This window comes from Antedon mediterranea, chromosome 3 (assembly GCF_964355755.1).
Source record: "Antedon mediterranea chromosome 3, ecAntMedi1.1, whole genome shotgun sequence".
In the NCBI taxonomy this organism is placed as follows: domain Eukaryota; kingdom Metazoa; phylum Echinodermata; class Crinoidea; order Comatulida; family Antedonidae; genus Antedon; species Antedon mediterranea.
In genome coordinates this window covers 12,182,657-12,204,519 of record NC_092672.1, presented here as the reverse complement: position 1 = coordinate 12,204,519, position 21,863 = coordinate 12,182,657, and the positions used below count along the sequence as shown (strand labels likewise).

The 21,863-nt window shown below is 34.7% G+C and overlaps 2 protein-coding genes across 2 annotated transcripts; both read right to left on the bottom strand.

The window, feature by feature from the left end:
* Nucleotides 1-788: 788 nt before the first annotated feature.
* LOC140044038 (uncharacterized) lies at nt 789-1,574 on the bottom strand. The gene has a single exon (XM_072088518.1). The coding sequence runs from the start codon at nt 1,572-1,574 to the stop codon at nt 789-791; it is 786 nt and encodes a 261-aa protein (XP_071944619.1).
* Nucleotides 1,575-1,588: 14 nt separating this feature from the next.
* Nucleotides 1,589-4,021, bottom strand: LOC140044037 (uncharacterized). Its single transcript, XM_072088517.1, has one exon. The coding sequence runs from the start codon at nt 4,019-4,021 to the stop codon at nt 1,589-1,591; it is 2,433 nt and encodes an 810-aa protein (XP_071944618.1).
* Between the last annotated feature and the right edge of the window lie 17,842 nt (nt 4,022-21,863).

Below are 21,863 nucleotides of genomic sequence, written 5' to 3'. Positions count from 1 at the left end.
CTGTTAAGTTTCCATTGATAGACCTATCTAACAATGCTTTCATTTTTGTTCAATACAATGACATTTATATTGTAGCCAAAGGCTAAAATGTGTAAAATTTTACAAAATAGCACGGCCAGTCTTCAACATTATGATGCTGTACTCGAGCTGTTCAACCGGTTTTCAGCCATTAAAAACAATTATCGTAGGAGGAGATAGGAAAATGCAAAGCCTCCTCGCATTTTTGTGGCAGGTATTTTTCAAGATGGACATCCATTAGACAGTGTATACCACGATCGGAAAACACCCCTATTTGGGGCAAATCGTTGATTGAACCTAAATTCGTTTTAATCGTCAATAACTAATTATCTAACTTAATTTAATTAGTAAACAGGGTTACATCAGGTGGTTAAAATCAGTACCGAAAGTACGAACCAACTTTATATACCATCGAGTAAAAATTCTAGAAGTAAGGGGCGATTTACCGAATTTTGCCCTTACGTAAATTTATATATAGATTATAATTATTGTAATATAATACTCTAACAACTTACAAGCAATGTGCGGCCTACTAGGCACAATAAGACATTTAGAACCCGAACTCTAGAACACATGTAGTCAATGCGAAACTTATAACATGGATCCTATTTACATACGCCCTCTCTCGGAAAGGAACGATGCAGCTAAAATAGGAGCAACACACTCCCCGTCTGGTATCTAAAGGATACCATTCATATCAAAAAGTTAAAACATAAACAATACAAAATAATATGACATAATATTCATTATAATAATGTTCAATGTAACTCTTAAGGAGTCGGCATTATCAGTACCAATTCACTAATCGGTCTTGCAAAGGTTTTCAGTTCTCCACCTCTATAAACAGTCACTTCCACTCTCCTAACTCGTCCGTCTGATCCTTCAATTGCTTTAACGATTCGTCCCAAAGGCCAATCATTTCTGACGGTGTCTTTCTCCTTTAGAAGAACAATATCTCCTTCCTTTATATTCCTCTTTTCATGTTGCCACTTGCTTCTGTTCTGAAGTGTAGGGATATAGTCTCTTTTCCATTTTGACCAAAATTTTTTAGCCAAGTGCTGTACCGTTCGCCACCGCTTACCATACAAATCAGCATTACAAAACGCTCCAGGAAGTGCTGCGAATGGTTGAGACTTTTGAGTAAGTAGAGTGTTTGGTGATATTATTTGTGGTGATTCAGGATCAGTAGAGACTTCTACTAAGGGTCGTGCATTAATAGTTTCTGATACTTCTGCCATTAGTGTTACCAGGACTTCGTGGGTTAACTTGGTTTCTCCAAGATCTCTAAACATACCATCTATAATCTTCCTTGCTACTCCAATCATACGTTCCCAACTTCCTCCCATATGGGATGCATGAGGCGGGTTGAACACCCACTCACATTCACGGGTCAATAGATAGCGTTTAATTTTATCTTGTCCTTCTTTCTGAATACTTTCACCCAAGATATTGCACGCACCAACAAAATTCGTCCCACAATCTGACCGTAGTTGTTTCGCAGGACCTCTTATCGCAAAGAATCTTCTAAGGGCGTTCAAGCAGCTTGAGGTATCCATACCCTCTATCACCTCTATATGGACAGCCCGACTACACATGCAAGTAAACAAATGGCCCATCGTTTTCCGTTTGCTTGTCCACCTCTTGTGCGCCGTGTTCGTACCATCCAAGGACCGAATACGTCAAACCCTACATATGTGAATGAGGGAGCTGATGTTAAGCATTCCTTAGGTAAATCAGCCATTTTCTGTGTCTCTTGCTTTCCTCTCTGCTTCTTGCAAACTACATACTTTTCAAGCTCCTTTGAGATTGACCTCTTGCCACCTATTATCCAGAAGCCTTCACTACGTATTCTTCCATGTGTTAGGTGTCTGCCTTGGTGTTGAACTTGTTGGTGGTAGTGGCGGATGATTAATGTTGTAACATGGTGATGTTTGGGAAGAATCATAGGATGCCCTCCTTCTTCGGCTAGTCCCATTTCTAAACGTCCTCCAACTCGCATGACTCCCTTGTTATCCAAATAAGGTGTAAGCTTTACTAGCGTACTTGTCTTGGGAAGATGTTTTCCATTCTTCATGTGATTGATTTCAGCTGTGAATTCATCAAGTTGAGCACATTTCACTACAATCTGTTTTGCCTTAATCAATACAGGTGGTGGAATCATGCATACATGCCACCCACTACAGTCTTTTTTCTTGGTTTCTGTGAACGTACAAGCAATATGCACAAGACTTCCAATTGCTCGCACAAGATTTCCCCAATTCGAAAATCTGCTAAATCGCTCGGATCCCAGTGATTTGGCTGACTGAACTTCTGTAGCACTGGTAGCTACGACAGGTCTTACTTCGGGATCCTCTTCAATTTCACTGATGTCACAGACCGTTGTGTTTCTCTCACACGAGTTCTTATTAAGTAGGAATCTTGGTCCTTGAATCCATGCCGAGTTCTGTAAGTCTTTAGCCTTGATGGATCTTGTAGCTTGATCGGCTGGGTTTATATCTGTTTTAACATATTTCCATTGTTCTGGGGGTTTGGTCGACTGAAGAATCTGATCCACTCTGTTCCCCACGTACATGTAGAACCTACGGGTTTTATTTCTGATATAACCGAGAACGACCTTGCTATCGGTGTAAAAATGTGTGGCATCCAAGTTAAAATCCAATTCAGTTTTAACACATTTTGCGACTTCTGCGGCAAGTACTGCTCCGCACAACTCTAAGCGTGGTATTGATGTCGCAGCTTTAGGTGCTAGCTTTGCCTTTCCAACAACAAAACTCAGGTGAACTTCTCCCACTTTATCAGTAATTCTGAGGTAAGACACAGCGCCAATGGCTGTGTTAGAAGCATCAGAGAATGTGTGGAGTTCTCTCTGGATGGACTGGTTTGATGGAAATGATGTATAAGGACGAGGGATCAGAACCTCTGAAAGTTGAACTATGGAGCTTTGCCACTTCTGCCATGAATCATATAGCTGTTTCGGTAATGGCTCATCCCAATCTATGCATTGATCTCTTGTCATTTCCCTTAACAGCCTTCTTCCCTCTATAATGACGGGTGACGCAAAGCCAATTGGGTCATATATGCTGTTGATTTCTGACAGCACTCCTCGCTTAGTGAATGCCTTGCTGCTAACCTCCGTAATAGAGAAAGTAAAAGCATCTGACTTGACATCCCACAGTACCCCTAATGACCTTTGCATAAGAGGGGTGTCAGATCCGAGATCGAGGTTGCACATGTTACTTGCTACATCTTGAGGTGAGAAAGCTGCTATCACTTTTGCATCGTTTGAGACGATCTTGTGTAATCGTAAATTAGCTGTGGCTAACATGGCTTGTGTGCGCTTGAGCAGGTCGATCGCCTCATCTGAAGTAGCTAAAGACTTCAGCCCATCATCGACATAACAATTCTTCTCCACGAACTCTCTTGCATCTGCGCCAAACTTGCTCTCTCCTTCTTGTGCAGTCTTTCTCAGTCCTAGCGTAGCAACAGCTGGAGAAGGCTTGTTTCCGAAGATGTGAACTTTCATCCGATACGTTCTCAATACTTTGCTTGGGTCGTTGTCTTCGAACCACAGGAACCGAAGATAATCTCTGTGTTCTTCCACGACTTGAAATGAGTATAACATTTGCTCAATGTCTGCTACAAACGCCACAGGATCCTGCCTGAACCGTATCAATACACCAAGCAACCCATTTACCAGATCTGGTCCACTCATTAACACGTTGTTAAGTGATGTATCTTGGAATTGCGCACTGGAATCAAAAACCACCCGGATCTTCCCTGGCTTTTGTGGATGGTACACACCAAAGTGTGGTATATACCAGCACTCTTCATCATGATTGTCATCTTCGACGAGCTCAGCATGTTGCTTTGAGAATACTTTCTCCATGAACGCTAAGTAGTGAACTTTCATCTCTAGCTTCTTATCCAGTGTGCGAATAAGAGACTGCATACGATTCATCTCTTTTCCCATAAGTTTCACGAACTCCACATCTTCTCTGGACATTCCATACTTCACGTCATCTTCTTTCTGTTAGAATACATTACCACCGAGTACGTCACAGCTGCGTTGCAGGGTTATTTCCTTCGCACTGATCATTCTTTTACAAGTTGTAAACATGGCGGATGGCCTACCATTTCTCAAAACCTTTATATGGTTTCTGTTGGCGGTGACAACATTCTTTTGGTGGGCTCCCCCTAAGCAGACGTCGCCAATAACCATCAAGCCTAGATCAAGTCGTTGGCCCCATGGAGAGTGATTTGGTCCATTGCGTACTTCTCGGACTTTATGAGCTTGAGCAGCATCTCGGCCGAGCAGTATGGTAATATTTGCATTCTCATCCAAGGGTGGTATCTTGTCCGCAATATCCTTCAAGTGAGGAAAATTGCTGGCTGTCTCTGGAGTGGGAATTTTTGCCTTGTTCCCATGTATGTCATTACATTCAAGTAGCGATGGGGCTGCTATTCTTGTTTTACCATCCATGGACTCAATTATCAGCTTCTCCAGTTTTCGGCCTTGAACTTCAGCCGCTCCCGAACAGGTCTTCAAAGTATAAGACGTAAGTCTTGCATTGATGTTAAAAAGGTCGAATACCTCACTCTTGGCCAACGAGCGATTGCTTTGGTCGTTTAGTATAATGTAGGTTTTTATGAAAGTGTTAGGATGGTCTTCTAAATATATTTTGCTAAACAGATTTTAGCACACGATCGGCTCAGCCCAATTCCACGGTAGACATCCGTACATGTAGTACTTACTACTTTGTCTCTTTCCTTCGTCTTCTGTGACTCTGTCCCCTGCTCCCCGCCATTTTCCTTCTCACCTTTTTCCTTTTTTGATCCATTTTTACTTGCTCTCCGCCATTTGCTTTTTGCTCCGCTTTTACATGTTCTCCGCCATTCGCCTTCTGCGGACGGTCACCATGGAATGCAGTCGGGTGACGATCACTACCGCATTCTCCACACCTGACATTTATATCACAATTCCTAGCCATGTGTGATGTAGATGAGAGACATCGGAAACATACTTGGTTTTCCTTAAGGAATGACTTCTTGGCAGCATAAGTCTTGGCCAGAAAGTTTCTACAGTCTACCAACGGATGCTGACCATTGTGTAGCGGACACATCTCTTCAGATTTATTCACCTCAGTTATTCTCACATTTACAGTTGAACGTTGCGTGGTCTTAGGACGGTAACCTGTCTGTGTACGGTAGTTTCCCGGTGTATCAGTTTTGACCTCATCAACAATTCCTCTTGGGACATCAGGATCACGTTGGATGTGAGCCATCTCACTTAGAAACTCTGTGAACATGCTGAAATTCGGGAACGTTTTTATTTTCCTTTTATGTTTTGCGACCTTTTCTCTCCATTTATTAATTATGAAGTGTGGTAACTTCTCTACAATTGGTTTAATACCATGAGGAGTGTTTAACGTAATCAGATGGGGTAGCTCCTGCATTTGAGCAACTGCGTCTCCACACAAATCAGCCAGTTCTTGGAGTGCGGTCAAATCACCTTCTTTGAATCTTCTGTATTTGGTAAGTCTCAGGATGATTTCAGCTGATATTAAGGTTTGGTTCCCGAACCTGTCTTCTAGCTCAGTTCAGGCCGCGATTTTTTTTTTCGTACATAAGTTGGGGACCCCCTCATGAAACGTCACAAAATAAACATGAATAATTCATCAGTTAAATTTTCTTGTTCCGTGTGCACCCAAGCGTATAGCAACAAGAAGTGATTACACAAGTGCGGTACGATTCTAGGCCTATCTCCGCTGTTGTTGCGGCGTGCGATTTCATAGAAAAATAGCGGCGTTTTGTGTGGATTGTCGAAATAATCAGCCTTTAGTTTATGGTGTTTTTAATATAATTTTTTACTAAAGAATTACGTGTTAAAACTATAGTTTCTATTAATACTATTAGGCCTAATTATTAGTCTCTAAACCCATGTCTATTCTAGTAGTAGTACTGTAGTAGCTGTGTGGGTGTGTGTGTGTTAGGTATGACCAAAGATATTTACACTATCTTTGGTATGACACAATCCGAGTAATAAGTCAGCAAAATTAAACAATAAACATTACACAAAAATACATTTTCATTCTCGTGGGTCAAATCTTCCCATTTCATGTGTTAATATACGCGCATTTTTAAAGTTCCTTTGAGTACATGCATATTGTTTGATAATAAAATAGCAGAATTAAAAAAATACAGTACACAAATTATACACATTCTTTATTCTTGTGGGTCTAAGCTTTCTTTGGGCTATGTCCAATGAATTACTACTTAGTTTAATGTCTTGCCGTACTTGCCTAGCTGTCGATTAGCCTCGACTCGACGACACATTTTGTGTGAAGAAGAGTGCGCGAAGGCAATCACGTGAATTGACTTATAATCCTAGGCCTACTGTAGAAAGTATCGTATCGCAGTTGTGTAATCACTTCTTGTTGCTATACGCTTGGGTGCACACGGAACAACAAATTTAACTGATGAATTATTCATGTTTATTTTGTGACGTTTCATGAAGGGGTCCCCAACTTATGTACGAAAAAAAAAATCGCGTCCAGGCCTCATGATAGGCCTTGTCAACATCTTCAACATGCCTTAGTCTGAATCGATCAACAAAAACTTTTGCTTCGCCAGTAGTATATTTACACAGGAATGACAGCTTTTCAACAGTGTCCACACAGGCTGTTTTCACCATAGCTTTAAAGGATCTTTTCCACGGAAGAAACATTATTGGATCTCAAGAATAAATATCCGGTTCTTGCAAGGGTAATCGCTGACGTGCCAGTATTCGAATGTACTCCTGCATATGATTTGGTTCGTAAGATCTAGCTCCAGGATTAAGAGTAGACGTTGGTACCTCTACAGCATTGTTTAGATAATTTTCTACCCGCTGACTGGGTTCCATCTTTGGAAGTTCGTTAAGCACCTCTGCCATTCTTTGACTGGGTACTGCATCTTGGGGTGCGCCTTGCACCTCTTCCATCTGATTATTGCTTTCTAACTGTGAAAGTTCTTCCTCAATATCTTCAAAAGACATATGTTGCAATTCTGCTTGAAGGACATTGGCTCTAGCCTGTGATGCAGCCATTTCTTCTTCTTTCTCTACTTCGACTATGTCTAACATAGCTTTAGCTGCTTCCATTTCAGCCTTCAACGCCTCTAACTTCTTCTTCGCAAATGTAACACGAGCATTCGCTACAGCAGCATCAGCACGATCTTGTGCAGCAGATACTTCTAATGATGACACTGACTGCGATGATGCCTTCGATCTATGGCTTCTTGACCCTATTGACCTTGCATCATCTCTCCCACCATCACGTCTTCTACTAGAAGTCGACATTGCTTTTCACTGTGTTGACCTCACGAGCTTGAACCGTCAAACTCGCTATTCAGTAGGTAAACCCAATCCACGACAAAAAATACTGCAACACAATCACTTGTTGACTGACTCTTTAATACAGCAAATTCAGCCATAAACAGGGTGAACTAACTGAAATTAAGCATACTTAAATCCAGCTCCAAATAGTAATAATATACATAACATAAATATAAAACTATCTGCAAAACAGATCAAACGTAGCGCCCTCTTACGGAGGTGTACATGCCTAAAGAACATATTAAACAAAGTCATCAAAAAATCAACAGCGCCCTCATACGGACGTACTACTTCTATAGATACGGCATACAAAATAGAACACCGCCCTCTACACGGAGACTCGTGTTTATCGCCATGCTGTTCAAGGGATCGTATACGATTCAATCTACACAGGCCTACGACCACAATGTAGTATAGCATTAATAATCTAGGCCACTACTGTGGTTCATATCTATATATAAATTTACGTAAGGGCAAAATTCGGTAAATCGCGCCTTACTTTTACAATTTTTACTCGATGGTATGGAATTGAAATTGAAATATATATTTATACTGGGTAACCTCTTCAGTCAAAGACTGGTCTCCCAGAGGGCCCAGTTGGTGATCAGTGGCTGTGATGTACTAATACACCGGGGTAACCCCCTACTCGTCTCGAAAGATGTACTAGGTTCTTTAAAGTGCACACGAGCAAGTTGTGTACACTGGACCTACGTTTTATAGTCCTTATCCGAGAAGACTCGTTCTACCACCAGAACCATGGAGTGAGTGAGCCTCGAACCCCTGCCGATGTTATGGCTACGTGATTACGGTTCCACTGTCTTAACCGCTCGGCCACTCACCCATATATAAAGTTGGTTCGTACTTTCGGTACTGATTTTAACCACCTGATGTAACCCTGTTTACTAATTAAATTAAGTTAGATAATTAGTTATTGACGATTAAAACGAATTTAGGTTCAACGATTTGCCCCAAATAGGGGTGTTTTCCGATCGTGGTATACACTGTCTAATGGATGTCCATCTTGAAAAATACCCACCACAAAAATGCGAGGAGGCTTCGCATTTTCCTATCTCCTCCTACGATAATTGTTTTTAATAGCTGAAAACCGGTTGAACAGCTCGAGTACAGTATCATAATGTTGAAGACAGGCCGATTTTCTTAAAAAAATACTATTTTGATAGATTTAATAAACGTTTATGCAAATGTATTGATTTGAAATGAATGGAACATTCTCTGTTCCACAAGTGTCTATTCCCTCAGGCGTCGTAAAGGCAAGTACTGTATACTCATAACAGAAATTCGATCCATTTTTTTTTCAATCTGTGCTGCAGAGGTTGGATATAGATTTTTTTTAACGGATAATGAACTAGCGTTTTCAGTCGCCGTATATTATGTACAAATCTTTATTATTGCAGTTAAACCAGCCACGAGTGACATCATCACCCTTCCCTCACTGGCATGAGTAGCGTTGTAAAGCCAGTAGAGGATAGGCCTACGGTGCATCACATGCCCTAAACGCAGAACAACTTTGGTGGGTAGGGTTAGGAACCAACTTAAGTATGAATTGGCTCTAAGAAACAATTGAAAACCATTAGGCCTACTAATTAAGTTGAGTTAGATAATTTAATATTTATTGACGATTAAATCGAATTTATGATTTGCCACGAACAGGGGTGGTTTTCACAAATTGTTTTACATTATATAAACATATTATACACGTCGTAGTGATGTATCGTTACATGTACTGTACTATTTCAATCGACTAGGACGGTGATAGTTTCAATAAAGTATTACATCGCAATGTTTTACTGTGTTTAGTGGTATATTATTTGTAAAACATGAAAACAATTAATATTTCGTTACTACATGGATAAAGAATATATTTAAAAATTGTTCCTCTTTGCACCCATCCTCTTTCCCATCCCTCAACCCTAATGTTACATACAAAACACAAATTAAGTTTGTTTAAATTTGACTTAAACAATTGGTCTCATTTTGTGACAAGTTTCTCTTTCGGAAGTAATTCCCAGGGTGCTAATTTTAGTTCAGTACATAAATCACAGTGTCTATTTATTCGTTCCCGTAAACGACATGTATTATTGTCCTGCGGTACGTACATTTGAAATCGCCAGTTTTTTAACGCTGAAATTATTATGTATTCGAGAACCATCTGTGGGCAAGACCCAGATGGTACGCGAGCGAAGCGAGCGTACCATCTAGTAATTATAATTATTGTAATATAATACTCTAACAACTTACAAGCAATGTGCGGCCTAATAGTTTAGTAAATTACACACTATCTCGGCACAATAAGACATTTAGAAGCCGAACTCTAGAACACATGTAGTCAATGCGAAACTTATAACATGGATTCTATTTACATACGCCCTCTCTCGGAAAGGAACGATGCAGCTAAAATAGGAGCAACACACATTATTGAAAATATGCCGACTTTTCGAGGTCTCTAGCAAACCTTAGACATAGGTGTTTTCTTCTAGTAGCGAGGGTTTCTAAATTACATACACTGAGAGCATTTTCATATACTGTATATAGTTTTTATTTTATAATATTATATAATTTATACCCTCTTTTGTATTGCTTCTAATTGATCAATCTGTTTGCGTTGCTACCTTAAAGGGGGGAATGAACATTCAATACGTTTAATGCGATTTATAGTTCATTGTATCTGTCAGTTATAAACCATTCTGAAACAACTTTATTATATATAATAAATATATAATAAATAAATACAGTAAAGATATGATAAAATTGGTAAAATACAGACAGTACGACACTTTATTGATACAGTTTGGTAGCGTTGACAGAGATTTACTATTATTTAAAATCATTAACGTTATTAATCGTACTAGTTAAAACAAAATTGGTAAAATACAGACAGTACGACACCTATAGGATAAAATACAAATGCATCAAATATAACAAAAAGGCAAATGTCATATAACACGATACATACACATAGCTTGCATTCAAAAGCCTCATAGCAAATGGGAGAAACGAATTACGTAACATTTTTGTTTCATTGTAGGATGAAGGTGGGATGAATAATAGATTATTAATATAACAAAATATTTATTGAATTCACCGTAGAGTGTATTGTTGGAATTTGCAATTATGTTTTGAAGGCGGTTTGGTAAATACATACATATCTACTAATTCAGTATTCATGAAAGTTTACTTGAATCTAAACGAAATGTCTAGGCGTAGGAATATGTTTATTAATTTAATAAATTATATTATTTATAGTTATTAACCATCACCATATAATTTACGATATTTGAAAATCATGTACAGCTGTCGAATTTTAGATTATACAAGACGCTAAAATCAATACTTTCAAAATGATGTTCATTGCTAAATCCTCTGAATGTCTTAATTGAAATCAGTTAGTCATTATTTTCTTAATACCAGGTATTTCTATATAATTTACATTCACTCTTAATGAAAAATGAATGTAGAAAAGGATAAATATGAAATATAATAATGCTAACTTTCTTCTTTCCAGGATGGAAACACACCGCTACATGAACACGTTCATTTTGGCCGTGGTAATATAGAGATAGTGAACAGTCTCATAGCCCATGGAGCATCAATCACAGCAACAAACAATGTAAATTACTCTTTTACAATGAATTAAAAAGGATTAATGTAATTATTTGTATTAGTTAACACTACAAGTTAATTTACATTATCTCCCGTTATAAACAAACCCTAGATTCGTTTAATGTGTATCTCATTGGAAAAATGTATAGTTATGCCTATTATCAAAGCAAAAATACAATTTAAAATATATTAAACATCGTGTAGCTGTAGCGTTTTAGATTGAACAAGACGCTAAATCAATACTTCTAAAATGTTTTCAATGCTAACCCGTTTGTATTATAATAATTAAAATCAGCAAGTTGTATTATTTTCTTAAAATGTGTTCATTGCTAACCCGTCTGTATTATAATTGATAGGCATATCTAAAAAATATGCCTTACTACGTGTTGGCTCCTTTAAGGGGAATGAACATTCAATACATTTAATGTGATTTATAGTTAATTTTATCTGTCTGTTATAAAACCATTCTGAAGCAACTTTGTCAACATTAGTGTGGAATGAGCGAATATATTTTAGTTCTGAAGCAACAACCATACGCTATTCGTCATCGGTTTCGGCCAACCGCCTTTGTTTGTTAAGAACTACCTGGTGAAAAAGTGTAGAACTACTCACCCATCCGGTATCTGAACTCAATTGCTTAATGTTAGCACGCACGGCTCCACTGACTATATCACTCGGATTAGAAGATGTTTTCTATGGAAGTTGCATAGTTGATTTGTTGTACCCGGTTAGCTACATACACTTGATACCTTGTTTTTTTTAGCTGGGGTAACTTTGGGGTTAGCTAATAGTAGATACTACTTCACTAGCATCTGAGATATAATGAATTTCCTTGTGGTTTGTAGCATCGACTGACTTGTAGTTTTTCAAGCAGATGAACAATTTATTCATACCACTTGGATTATATTTTGATTTTAAAATAAAAATATCTTTTAGGAATAGAAAATTCTGCTCTAAGTAATGTAATGAGAGGAGAATGTCGAGGATTTCCTATCCAAAATCTAAGTATCATTAATTGAATTCGTTAGTGGCTGAGAGTAAGCCAAATAGATTATGAAAAATTCATTAAACAATTTTATGATTTTCAACATAGAAAAACGCAACAAAATGAGCGATTTGGGTCAATGATGTAAAACTTAGTATGTATAAATGGATTTGGCAACATGGCATGCTCAACAGGTCAACAATATTTTTTATTTCAAAATTTAAACAAAGGCGAGGCTCATTGAACGACATAATTCTATGAGATAATAGGTTACACTCTCTATAAGCTCCAATATTTCACACGCATTCAATGTAAATTATGTTGGAATTATGGAAGAATACTTAATTAAAATTAAAAACATAGACACAGTGTGACTTAACTAAGACTAGGAATATTATAACTAGAAAAAGGAAGATGGAATCGTATTAGGCTTAATAGAAATGATAGACTATGCAAATTATGCTCTCTACAATCAATTGAAGATGAATTCCTTTTAGTTTATTCAGATAGTAGAACTAAGTATATGTTTTCGATCCTCTTACACAAATAATCCATCTAAATTAAAATATATTGTCCTTATGTCTACTACAAATACTGATCTCATTAGTAAGCTCAGAAAATATTTAAACGCACTCTATACATTGTATGTTTGCCGTCTGCCAAAGTTTATTGAAACTACCTCCTCTATAATTATTTAACGGCAAGGTTGAGGGAAAGAGACGAGATACATTGTTGTTAAATCTCACAGTTGATAAATAGTAGTTTGTTATTATTGTTGTTTGATTCAATTTTAACGCATTTATTGTGATTTTGAGATCATCAAGCTCTGAGAAATGTAAAACAAATTGTCCTGCTTGTCACATATTAAATAAATATAGTAAAGATATGATAAAATTGGTAAAATACAGACATTACGAAACTTTATTGATACAGTTTGGTAGCGTTGACAGAGATTTACTATAATTTAAATCATTAACGTTATTATTCGTAGTAGAAAAAAAAAATGGTAAACTACAGACAGTACGTCACCTATAGGATAAAATACAAATGCAACAAATATAACAAAAAGGCAAATGTCATATAACACGATACATACACATAGCTTGCATTCAAAATTACGTAATATTTTTTTTTATTGTAGGATGAAGGTGGGATGGATAGTAGATTAATAATATAACAAAATATTTATTGAATTCACCGTAGTGTGTATTGTTGGAATTTGCAATTATGTTTTGAAGGCGGTTTGATAAAATACATACATATCTACTAATTCAGTATTCATGAAAGTTTACTTGAATCTAAACGAAATGTCTAGGCGTAGGAATATGTTTATTCATTTAATAAATTATATTATTTATAGTTATTAACCATCACCATATAATTTACGATATTTAAACATCATGTACAGCTGTCGAATTTTAGATTAAACAAGACGCTAAAATCAATACATTCAAAATGATGTTCATTGTTAAATCCTCTGCATGTCTTAATTGAAATCAGTTAGTCATTATTTTTTTAATACCAGGTATTTCCATATAATTTACATTCACTCTTAATGAATTAGAAAATGAATGTAGAAAAGGATAAAAATGAAATATAATAATACTAACTTTCTTCTTTCCAGAATGGAAACACACCGCTACATGCACACGTTGAGTTGGGCCGTGGTAATATAGAGATAGTGAACAGTCTTATAGCTCACGGAGCACTAATCAAAGCAGCAAACAATGTAAATTACTCTTATACAATGATTTAAAAATCCTTAACGTAATTATTCGTATTAGTTAACACTACAAGTGAATTTACATTATCTCCCGTTATAAGCAAACTCTAGATTCGTTTATTGTGTTTTTCATTGGAAAAATGTTTAGTTATTATCAAAGCAAAAATACAATTTAAAATATATTGAAAATCGTGTAGCTGTAGGGTTTAGAAAATTAGAAAATGAATGTAGAAAAGGATAAAAATGAAATATAATAATACTAACTTTCTTCTTTCCAGAATGGAAACACACCGCTACATGCACACGTTGAGTTGGGCCGTGGTAATATAGAGATAGTGAACAGTCTTATAGCTCACGGAGCACTAATCAAAGCAGCAAACAATGTAAATTACTCTTATACAATGATTTAAAAATCCTTAACGTAATTATTCGTATTAGTTAACACTACAAGTGAATTTACATTATCTCCCGTTATAAGCAAACTCTAGATTCGTTTATTGTGTTTTTCATTGGAAAAATGTTTAGTTATTATCAAAGCAAAAATACAATTTAAAATATATCGAAAATCGTGTAGCTGTAGAGTTTTAGATCGAAAAAGACGCTAAATCAATACTTTTTAAACAAGTTTTATTATTTTCTTAATACTAGATTTTTCTATATAATTTACATTCACTCTTAATGAATTACAAAATGAAATATAGAAAAGGATAAATATGTAATATAATAATACCTGTATTCTTAAAAAAATGCGTCAAGTTTAATCTAACTTTCTTCTTTTCAGAAGGGAAACACACCGCTACATGTACACTTTAGGTTTGCCGATGGTAATGTAGAGATAGTGAACAGTCTCATAGCCCACGGAGCATCAATCACAGCAACAAACAATGTAAATTACTCTTTTACAATGATTTAAAAATCGTAACGTAATTATTCGTATTAGTTAACATTACAAGTGAATTTAAATTGTCCCCCGTTATAAGCAAACTCTAGATTCGTTTATTGTGATTTTCTTTAGTAGAAACAATGTATAGTTATTATCAAAGCAAAAATACAATTTAAAATATATTGAAAATCGTGTAGCTGTAGCGTTTTAGATCGAAAAAGACGCTAAATCAATACTTTTAAAATGTGTTCATTGCTAACCCCTCTGTATTATAATAATTAAAATCAGCAAGTTGTATTATTTTCTTAAAATAGGTCTTTCTATATAATTTACAGTCACTCTCAATAAACTACAAAATGAAATATAGAAAAGGATAAATATGTAATATAATACTACCTGTATTCTTTTAAAAAAATGCGTAAAGTTTAATCTAACTTTCTTCTTTCCAGGGTACAAGTTGTATTATTATTTTCTTAACATGTGTTCAATGCTAACCCATCTGTATTATAATAATTAAACTCAGCAAATTGTATTATTTTCTTCTTATTTTCTTAATAACTTATTATAATTTACAGTCACTATTAAATAATTACAAAATGAATGTAGAAAAGGATAAATATGTAATATAATACTACCTGAAAAAAAAAATACTACCTGTATTCTTAAAAAAATGCGTCAAGTTTAATCTAATTTCTTCTTTCCAGGATGGAGACACACCGCTACATAAACACGTTTGGTATGGCGAGGGTAATGTAGAGATAGTGAACAGTCTCATAGCTCACGGAGCATCAATCACAGCAACAAACAATGTAAATTGCTCTTACAATGATTAAAAAAATTAATAATTAATGTTATTATTTCGAATGAGCTCCCGTATAAAACAAACCTTGTGTTTGTTTACTTTATTTTCATTGTGTAAAAAGTTATTTATTTATCAAAGACGGTAATACCAGTACTTTCAAAAGTATGTTCATTGCTAACACCTCTCCACGTCCCAATTGAAATCCACTAGTTGTATTATCTACAGTACTGTTATAATGTGGTATATCGTAGACAATTAACAAAATACTCCATTTACTTAACAATTTCTTGACCATAGACCTTGCGGACTATGATGCCGAACCAATAATGGCGCTTATGTGTATGATTTCATAAAAAGTAATAAAACGATGGGACCCCGTTTACATTACTGAAGTCAATTTTTTACCCCAATTCAGATTTATCATCTAACTTTCAATCTATAATCGATAGACATATATGCTTCACATCCGTTGGACGCATTCCCGACTGTACACGTGCCAGACGCATTTCCAGTTGCCACCAGAGTTTAAATAATTGTACTTGTATAATCGCAAGTCATGGCGATTTGGCAGGGATGATCATCGAAGTTACCTACTGAAAGACGAGTAGCCCACGAAAAGCAAAATATATAATAATTGGATGTAGTAGTTAATTGCTTGTTATAATTGTAGGAGTAGAACGAATACAATATTAAATTTGTTTAAACCTTAGTTCTAGTATCTAAAGTGTAAAATGTATATTATTATACATACAACTTTCTGCTTTCCAGGAGGGAAACACACCGCTACATGAACACGTTGGGACTGGCACGAGTGGTAAAATAGAAATAGTGAACAGTCTCATAGCCCACGGAGCATCACTTAAAGCAAGAAACAAGGTACCGTCAATTAATGCAGCAACATTGCATTTGCATTTTTAAATTGTGCTTATTAAGCAAACCATTACCCTTATATCCAAGGTATACTCTTATTTTGATTAGGAGTATCTATCAACTTAAAATATTACAAATCTTGTGTTAACTAATACACAGTAATCATTATCTTGATGGAGCCAAACAATATCAGAAAGGGCGCCAATTGTTTAAAGACATTATGTTAGCAACTAAATATTAATGCTACTAAATTTTTTTAATTTTATGTATCTCTTCCAAAGCCACCGAACGGTACGTGCTCACATTTGGCACACTGATGTTTATTGATGGGCCGCACACGATAGGCTATGTCACTTTCCTGAATTTTAAGGATAAACACTAAAAAAGGCAAACAATAGCAGTAATTTGACGTCTCAAAAAAAAATACACCCAAAAAGTAATAGTTTGTGTCCGAGCGCATCGTCAAATTTCGACTATTTTTTGTGTTGATTTATTCCAATACTTTATTAAAATATTTTAATCTCCTGCACTTTCTATTCCGTTCGATTTTTGTTCACTTTTTATTTCAATGTATCAAAATAATACTTAATACACCACGAAAAACACCCAAAATAATATAGTTTGCCATTTTATACTTTCGTTATGTTATTGCGCGCATCATCGTATTCACACAGCACAATTTTTTCCATTTTCGTAAAGTCCCATATCCAGTATTGCTTTTATTTTGTAGCTCATAGTTACTTAAAAGTGAAGGAATACTTGGTGTATAACAAAATCCATGGCGTTTTATGAGGGAAGAGTGCGCTTATATGATACTTACTCATCCCATGCGAATTATTATATAATCATATATTAAAGCCGACAAAGACAATGCGGAGCACGGGTTGCTGCTAGTGGTGGTAAATTCTCATAGATGCGATAATTAACATGTACATTTAATCAGTATCGACTATTCTTTTATAATATTTTTTTCAATAGCATTTTTAATAATAATAATAATAACTGGTACTTCAATTAGCGCATTATGCTGAAAGCCTTAATGCGCTTTACATAGACAGAACAATTTAGACAATTAAAAATTCAAAATATAGGTTTTGAGAGATTTTTAAAGACTAAGTGTATTCAATCACAATAAACATTAAATGGTAGAGCAGTTAGTATTGTTGTTTGTTAGTGCAAAGGTACTCAGATTGTGTCATATTAATGTGTGCACTTAATATGCACACATTAAGCTTCGCTCGCATCTAGGTCATCCACAGAGTCTTCTTGAATACATAGTAATTTCAGCGTTAAAAAACTGGCGATTTCAAATGTACGTACCACAGGACAATAAATGTCATTTACAATGACGAATAAATAAAAACGGTGATTTATGTACTCAACTAAAATTAGCACCCTCTGAACCAATTGTTTGAGTCAAATTTAAACAAACTTAATTTGTGTTTTGTATGTAACATTAGGGTTGAGGGATGGAAAAGAGGATGGGTGCAATATATATATATATTTTTGTAATGACACTATTAATTAATACAAACGTTGAGAAGCAACTGTCAGTAATAAAGATTATTTGTATATGTGTTTATATAATGTAAAACAATTTGTGAAAAACACCTCTATTCGTGGCAAATCGTAAATTCGCTTTAATCGTCAATAAATAATTATCTAACTCAATTTAATTAGTAAACAGAGTTACATAAGGTGGTTAAAATCAGTACCAAAAGTACGAACCAACTATATATACCATCAAATAAAAATTCTAGAAGTAAGGGGTGATTTACCGATTTTTTTCCTTACGTAAATTTATATATAGATTAGTAAAGTAACAGTGGATAATACTTTAATACAATTTTTTGTATAGCGAGGACAAACACCAGCATCTGCTTTGAAGGATAGTCATATCTCCAAAGAAAAGAAAAATACGATATTGGAGTTACTTGACAGTAAGTTTGTATTAATACACTTTTCTTGAGTTTTGCATCATGAATATTAAACTGTGTATTACTAATGACACATATTTAACATTGTACTGAACATTTGAACTGTATGAATGTGACGAAGATGAGCTCTCATGACATTTTTAAAACTCTGGCTTTGAATTGATTCTTAAGTGAAAAATATTTGTATTTGTACACTTCCTTTTGTATATTTTGCATTTATTTTAATTGCAATTTAGTTCCAGTTGAAATATTAGCTAGAGGTGAGAGCGCCATTAGATCATTTCAAAATGAACTTGAAAATGGTGAAATTGCAGTTGTAAATTCAAGATGTATGTTTCTCGGAAAAGAAGGTGCTGGAAAAACAAGCTGTGTAAAGGCCATGCTTGGACAAAGGTAACAAAAGAAAAAAGTTATTTTATGAGATGCACTAATAAAAAATACATGATCTTCCTCAATAAACAGCAATTATGATACAAGTTGAATGGTGTTTTTACCATTACAATATATGAAGTGCTCATTTATTTAAAATCGTGTATTCATGTTCTCTATAATAGTCATGGCATAACATTCCTTATCAAAAAATATATTAAAATCAATCTTTTGTTCTTTGAACCATTTAAAAAACTTTATCTTTTTTCATAAGTATCTCTAATGCAATTGACAACATTTAACGAGTTGTTTGGATTTCTTGTTTATAATAAGTTTGGTCCTGAGTATTTTAATATGTAAATTATTCAATAAAATACAAAAATTGGTATTAGTGAGGTTCTTATTTTAAATAGTTGATACCTGAAGTTTCGTCTTTGAGTAACGGGTTTTCATTCTTTTTCGAATAATAATAATGATGATGATTATAATGGCAATTATGATGATAATGACGATGATGGTGACATAGACGGTGATGGTGACGACGATGTTTATGCAAATTCTGTTGCTGAAAGTTTCAGTTTGTTTTAAATATCCCCAAGAAGTGTGAAGCATATGCTTATTTACTTGTGATCTTCACTTCGTTTTTATTTTAAATATATTAATATTTTAAGATGAACTATTGGATACATTCTCCTTTCATTAAATCCGACCTTTTAGAGTTCATTATTCATTATTATAGATTTAAATCCAACGAACCATCTACTGATGGTATTGCTATCACAACGACATTGTTTCAAGCAATTGGAAAAGAGTGTGACAGGTGGAAGAAGGAAGATATCGACGGTAAGTTTGAAAAGAAGAATTCAACCATACCAAATAACCCATTAACTGTTCGTTCAAAGTGAGCTGTCCCCACAAAAGAGAGAAACTCTCTCTTTCTTCTTCCTTCAACAAACGCATAATTGCCTGCTTTGGCCAATTTGTGTATAGAGATTAATTAGTATCATAATAAAGGTAAAAACGTACCGGTAAGGTACACTGGAAATAATATTTTTATCAAATACTTAAAAATGCATTTGGGTCTATAATTACATAAATTACCTACATATTTATTGTATTTTACAGGTGATGATGATGATATGATGATGTATCTCATTTCTGTAATTTTAGTATTTTTATTTATCTCTATGATGTTTATCGTACAATCTTATTTCACCTTTTTTTTTAACAGTTATGGAGCTCAACAAGAAAATACGAGAAGATGCACTTGCAGAAAAACTTGCAACACAGTTAATAAAGGAAGAAATGGATGATGGTGAAGGAAGTTCAGATATGTCAACATCTAAATCTGATTCCCAACTGGAATCATCAGCAATCTCTTCTGTGGATCCAGTAAAAATAGGTATGATGAATATCTACTACAATTTCTATTACAAGGGTATTTTTAATATTCTAAACAAACTGTCTATGTGATCATAATCAAGTTAAGATGCACTCATACAGTATAGAAACATACATAAAAGTGAAATGTTATACAGTCTATTATATTGTATCAAAAATATATTATAATGAATTGCAGGAACATCCCCGAAAACGCCTGAACACATCACAGCAAATATGAAAAAACAAACGTCAACTGAAACCAAATTCCATTTACAAGGTGCAGTTTCAACATATCCAATATCTGATTTCGAATGTTCTATATCTTCTGACTCTGTGTCTTCAGTGGAAGGTTTGATTAATTTTTAAATATTTTTGACGATCATTTTGCATAAGTAAAGTGTGGTCGTTTTGTATATAATCACTTTACTAATAGTAATAGGCCTAACAAGTCCTCGCACGAATTAATAAACAACAAATTAATTGCATGACAAGATCTAAAATAGTAATTTCTTTTCTTAAAAAAAGTAAATAAACCAACTTAATGTAAATAATAAATTAATGTAGTGTATTATACATGCTGATACTGAAAGAAACACAAAATTATCACACTATAACTTCATAGGAGTGTTGTTTATATTATTGTTTTACTATTATTAATATAAAGTAGTACTTGTTAAACTGGGGAGTTTATACAGGCATATAAGTGATATTTCACTGCTCTAGTATATAATAATATAACCATTTTATTCGTTATGAGTGCAACACGACACAAATAATCATTTTTAGTTATACATTTTCGCCGACAGAAAACTCCAGATTCAAGCAAACCCAGAGAATATTTGAAGAGGCTGTAGTGGAAGAAATTACATCAAAGATGAAAGAAAGAACATCTTTCAACGAACTTCCTTTATGTGAGGCTTCTACATCTGATTCCAGAGAGTCTGATTACACGTCATTGGCAGTGGAATCAGCAAGAAAGGGTTGGACTCATTATTTGGTTTTCTTTATATTTGATAAAATAATATGTATGGCATTGTACCATTAGTATGAAACATTCTGGAAAATTATGTTCTCAAAAAGTTTGTCCAACCAGGGAAGAGTGAGATTTCTTTTCTTGTTGCAAACAAATAAATGTGTTCATTCACTGCTCGTTCAATTCTTTAATCATCCTGACTGATGTATTTATTTATTGTATACACTTTTTTATCCAAATTAACATTCATTATGTCTACTCACAACATATCAGACCAGTCCATCTATCCATATCCATATCTAATGTACACACACCCCATTGATTTGTAGTCATTATTTGAATTTAGAGAGTCAACTAAAAGAAAATCTGACAATTCCCGACTCCATTCAAAGAAAAGTTGTTGCTAAAATAAAAAAGCGAAGACAGAAAGATAGTTGGGCGATGAAACTGATTAGGAAATTTGTAAAAAGAAGTGATGATTCAGAAAGTATTCCAAGTGACGTAACTACTATATGGGACTACGCAGGTCAACTGGACTACTACATAACGCATAGGGTATGTTCCTATTTTGTTATTTGCTATTACTTAAAAATGTCTTAAAAATTAAAAAGTAAATTTATTGGTGCATGTTTAAAAAAAGGGCATTGATTTGCTTGTTTACGTATCTATTCTATTATACAGACCTTTAAATTATATTTTACAATTTTATTTGATTTATGTATTTTTTCTTTTGTTCATAGTTTTTGTTTTATATGTTAAATGATTATTAAAAAAAAAGAGATTTGCTCATAGTGACAGTACGACATTGTGTTGTGGTATAACATGTTCACCAAAGTATGATTGCATGTATCAATTAACACATCCCTAATAAATGTCGTGGAGTATAAAAAAAAGTTATTATTATCAATTGTATTTTGTTTAGTTTTT

Bases quoted from the DNA above. Each gene is read 5' to 3' on its own strand.
- LOC140044037 (XM_072088517.1), bottom strand. From the start codon at position 4,021: ATGTCCAGAGAAGATGTGGAGTTCGTGAAACTTATGGGAAAAGAGATG.
- LOC140044038 (XM_072088518.1), bottom strand. From the start codon at position 1,574: ATGGATACCTCAAGCTGCTTGAACGCCCTTAGAAGATTCTTTGCGATA.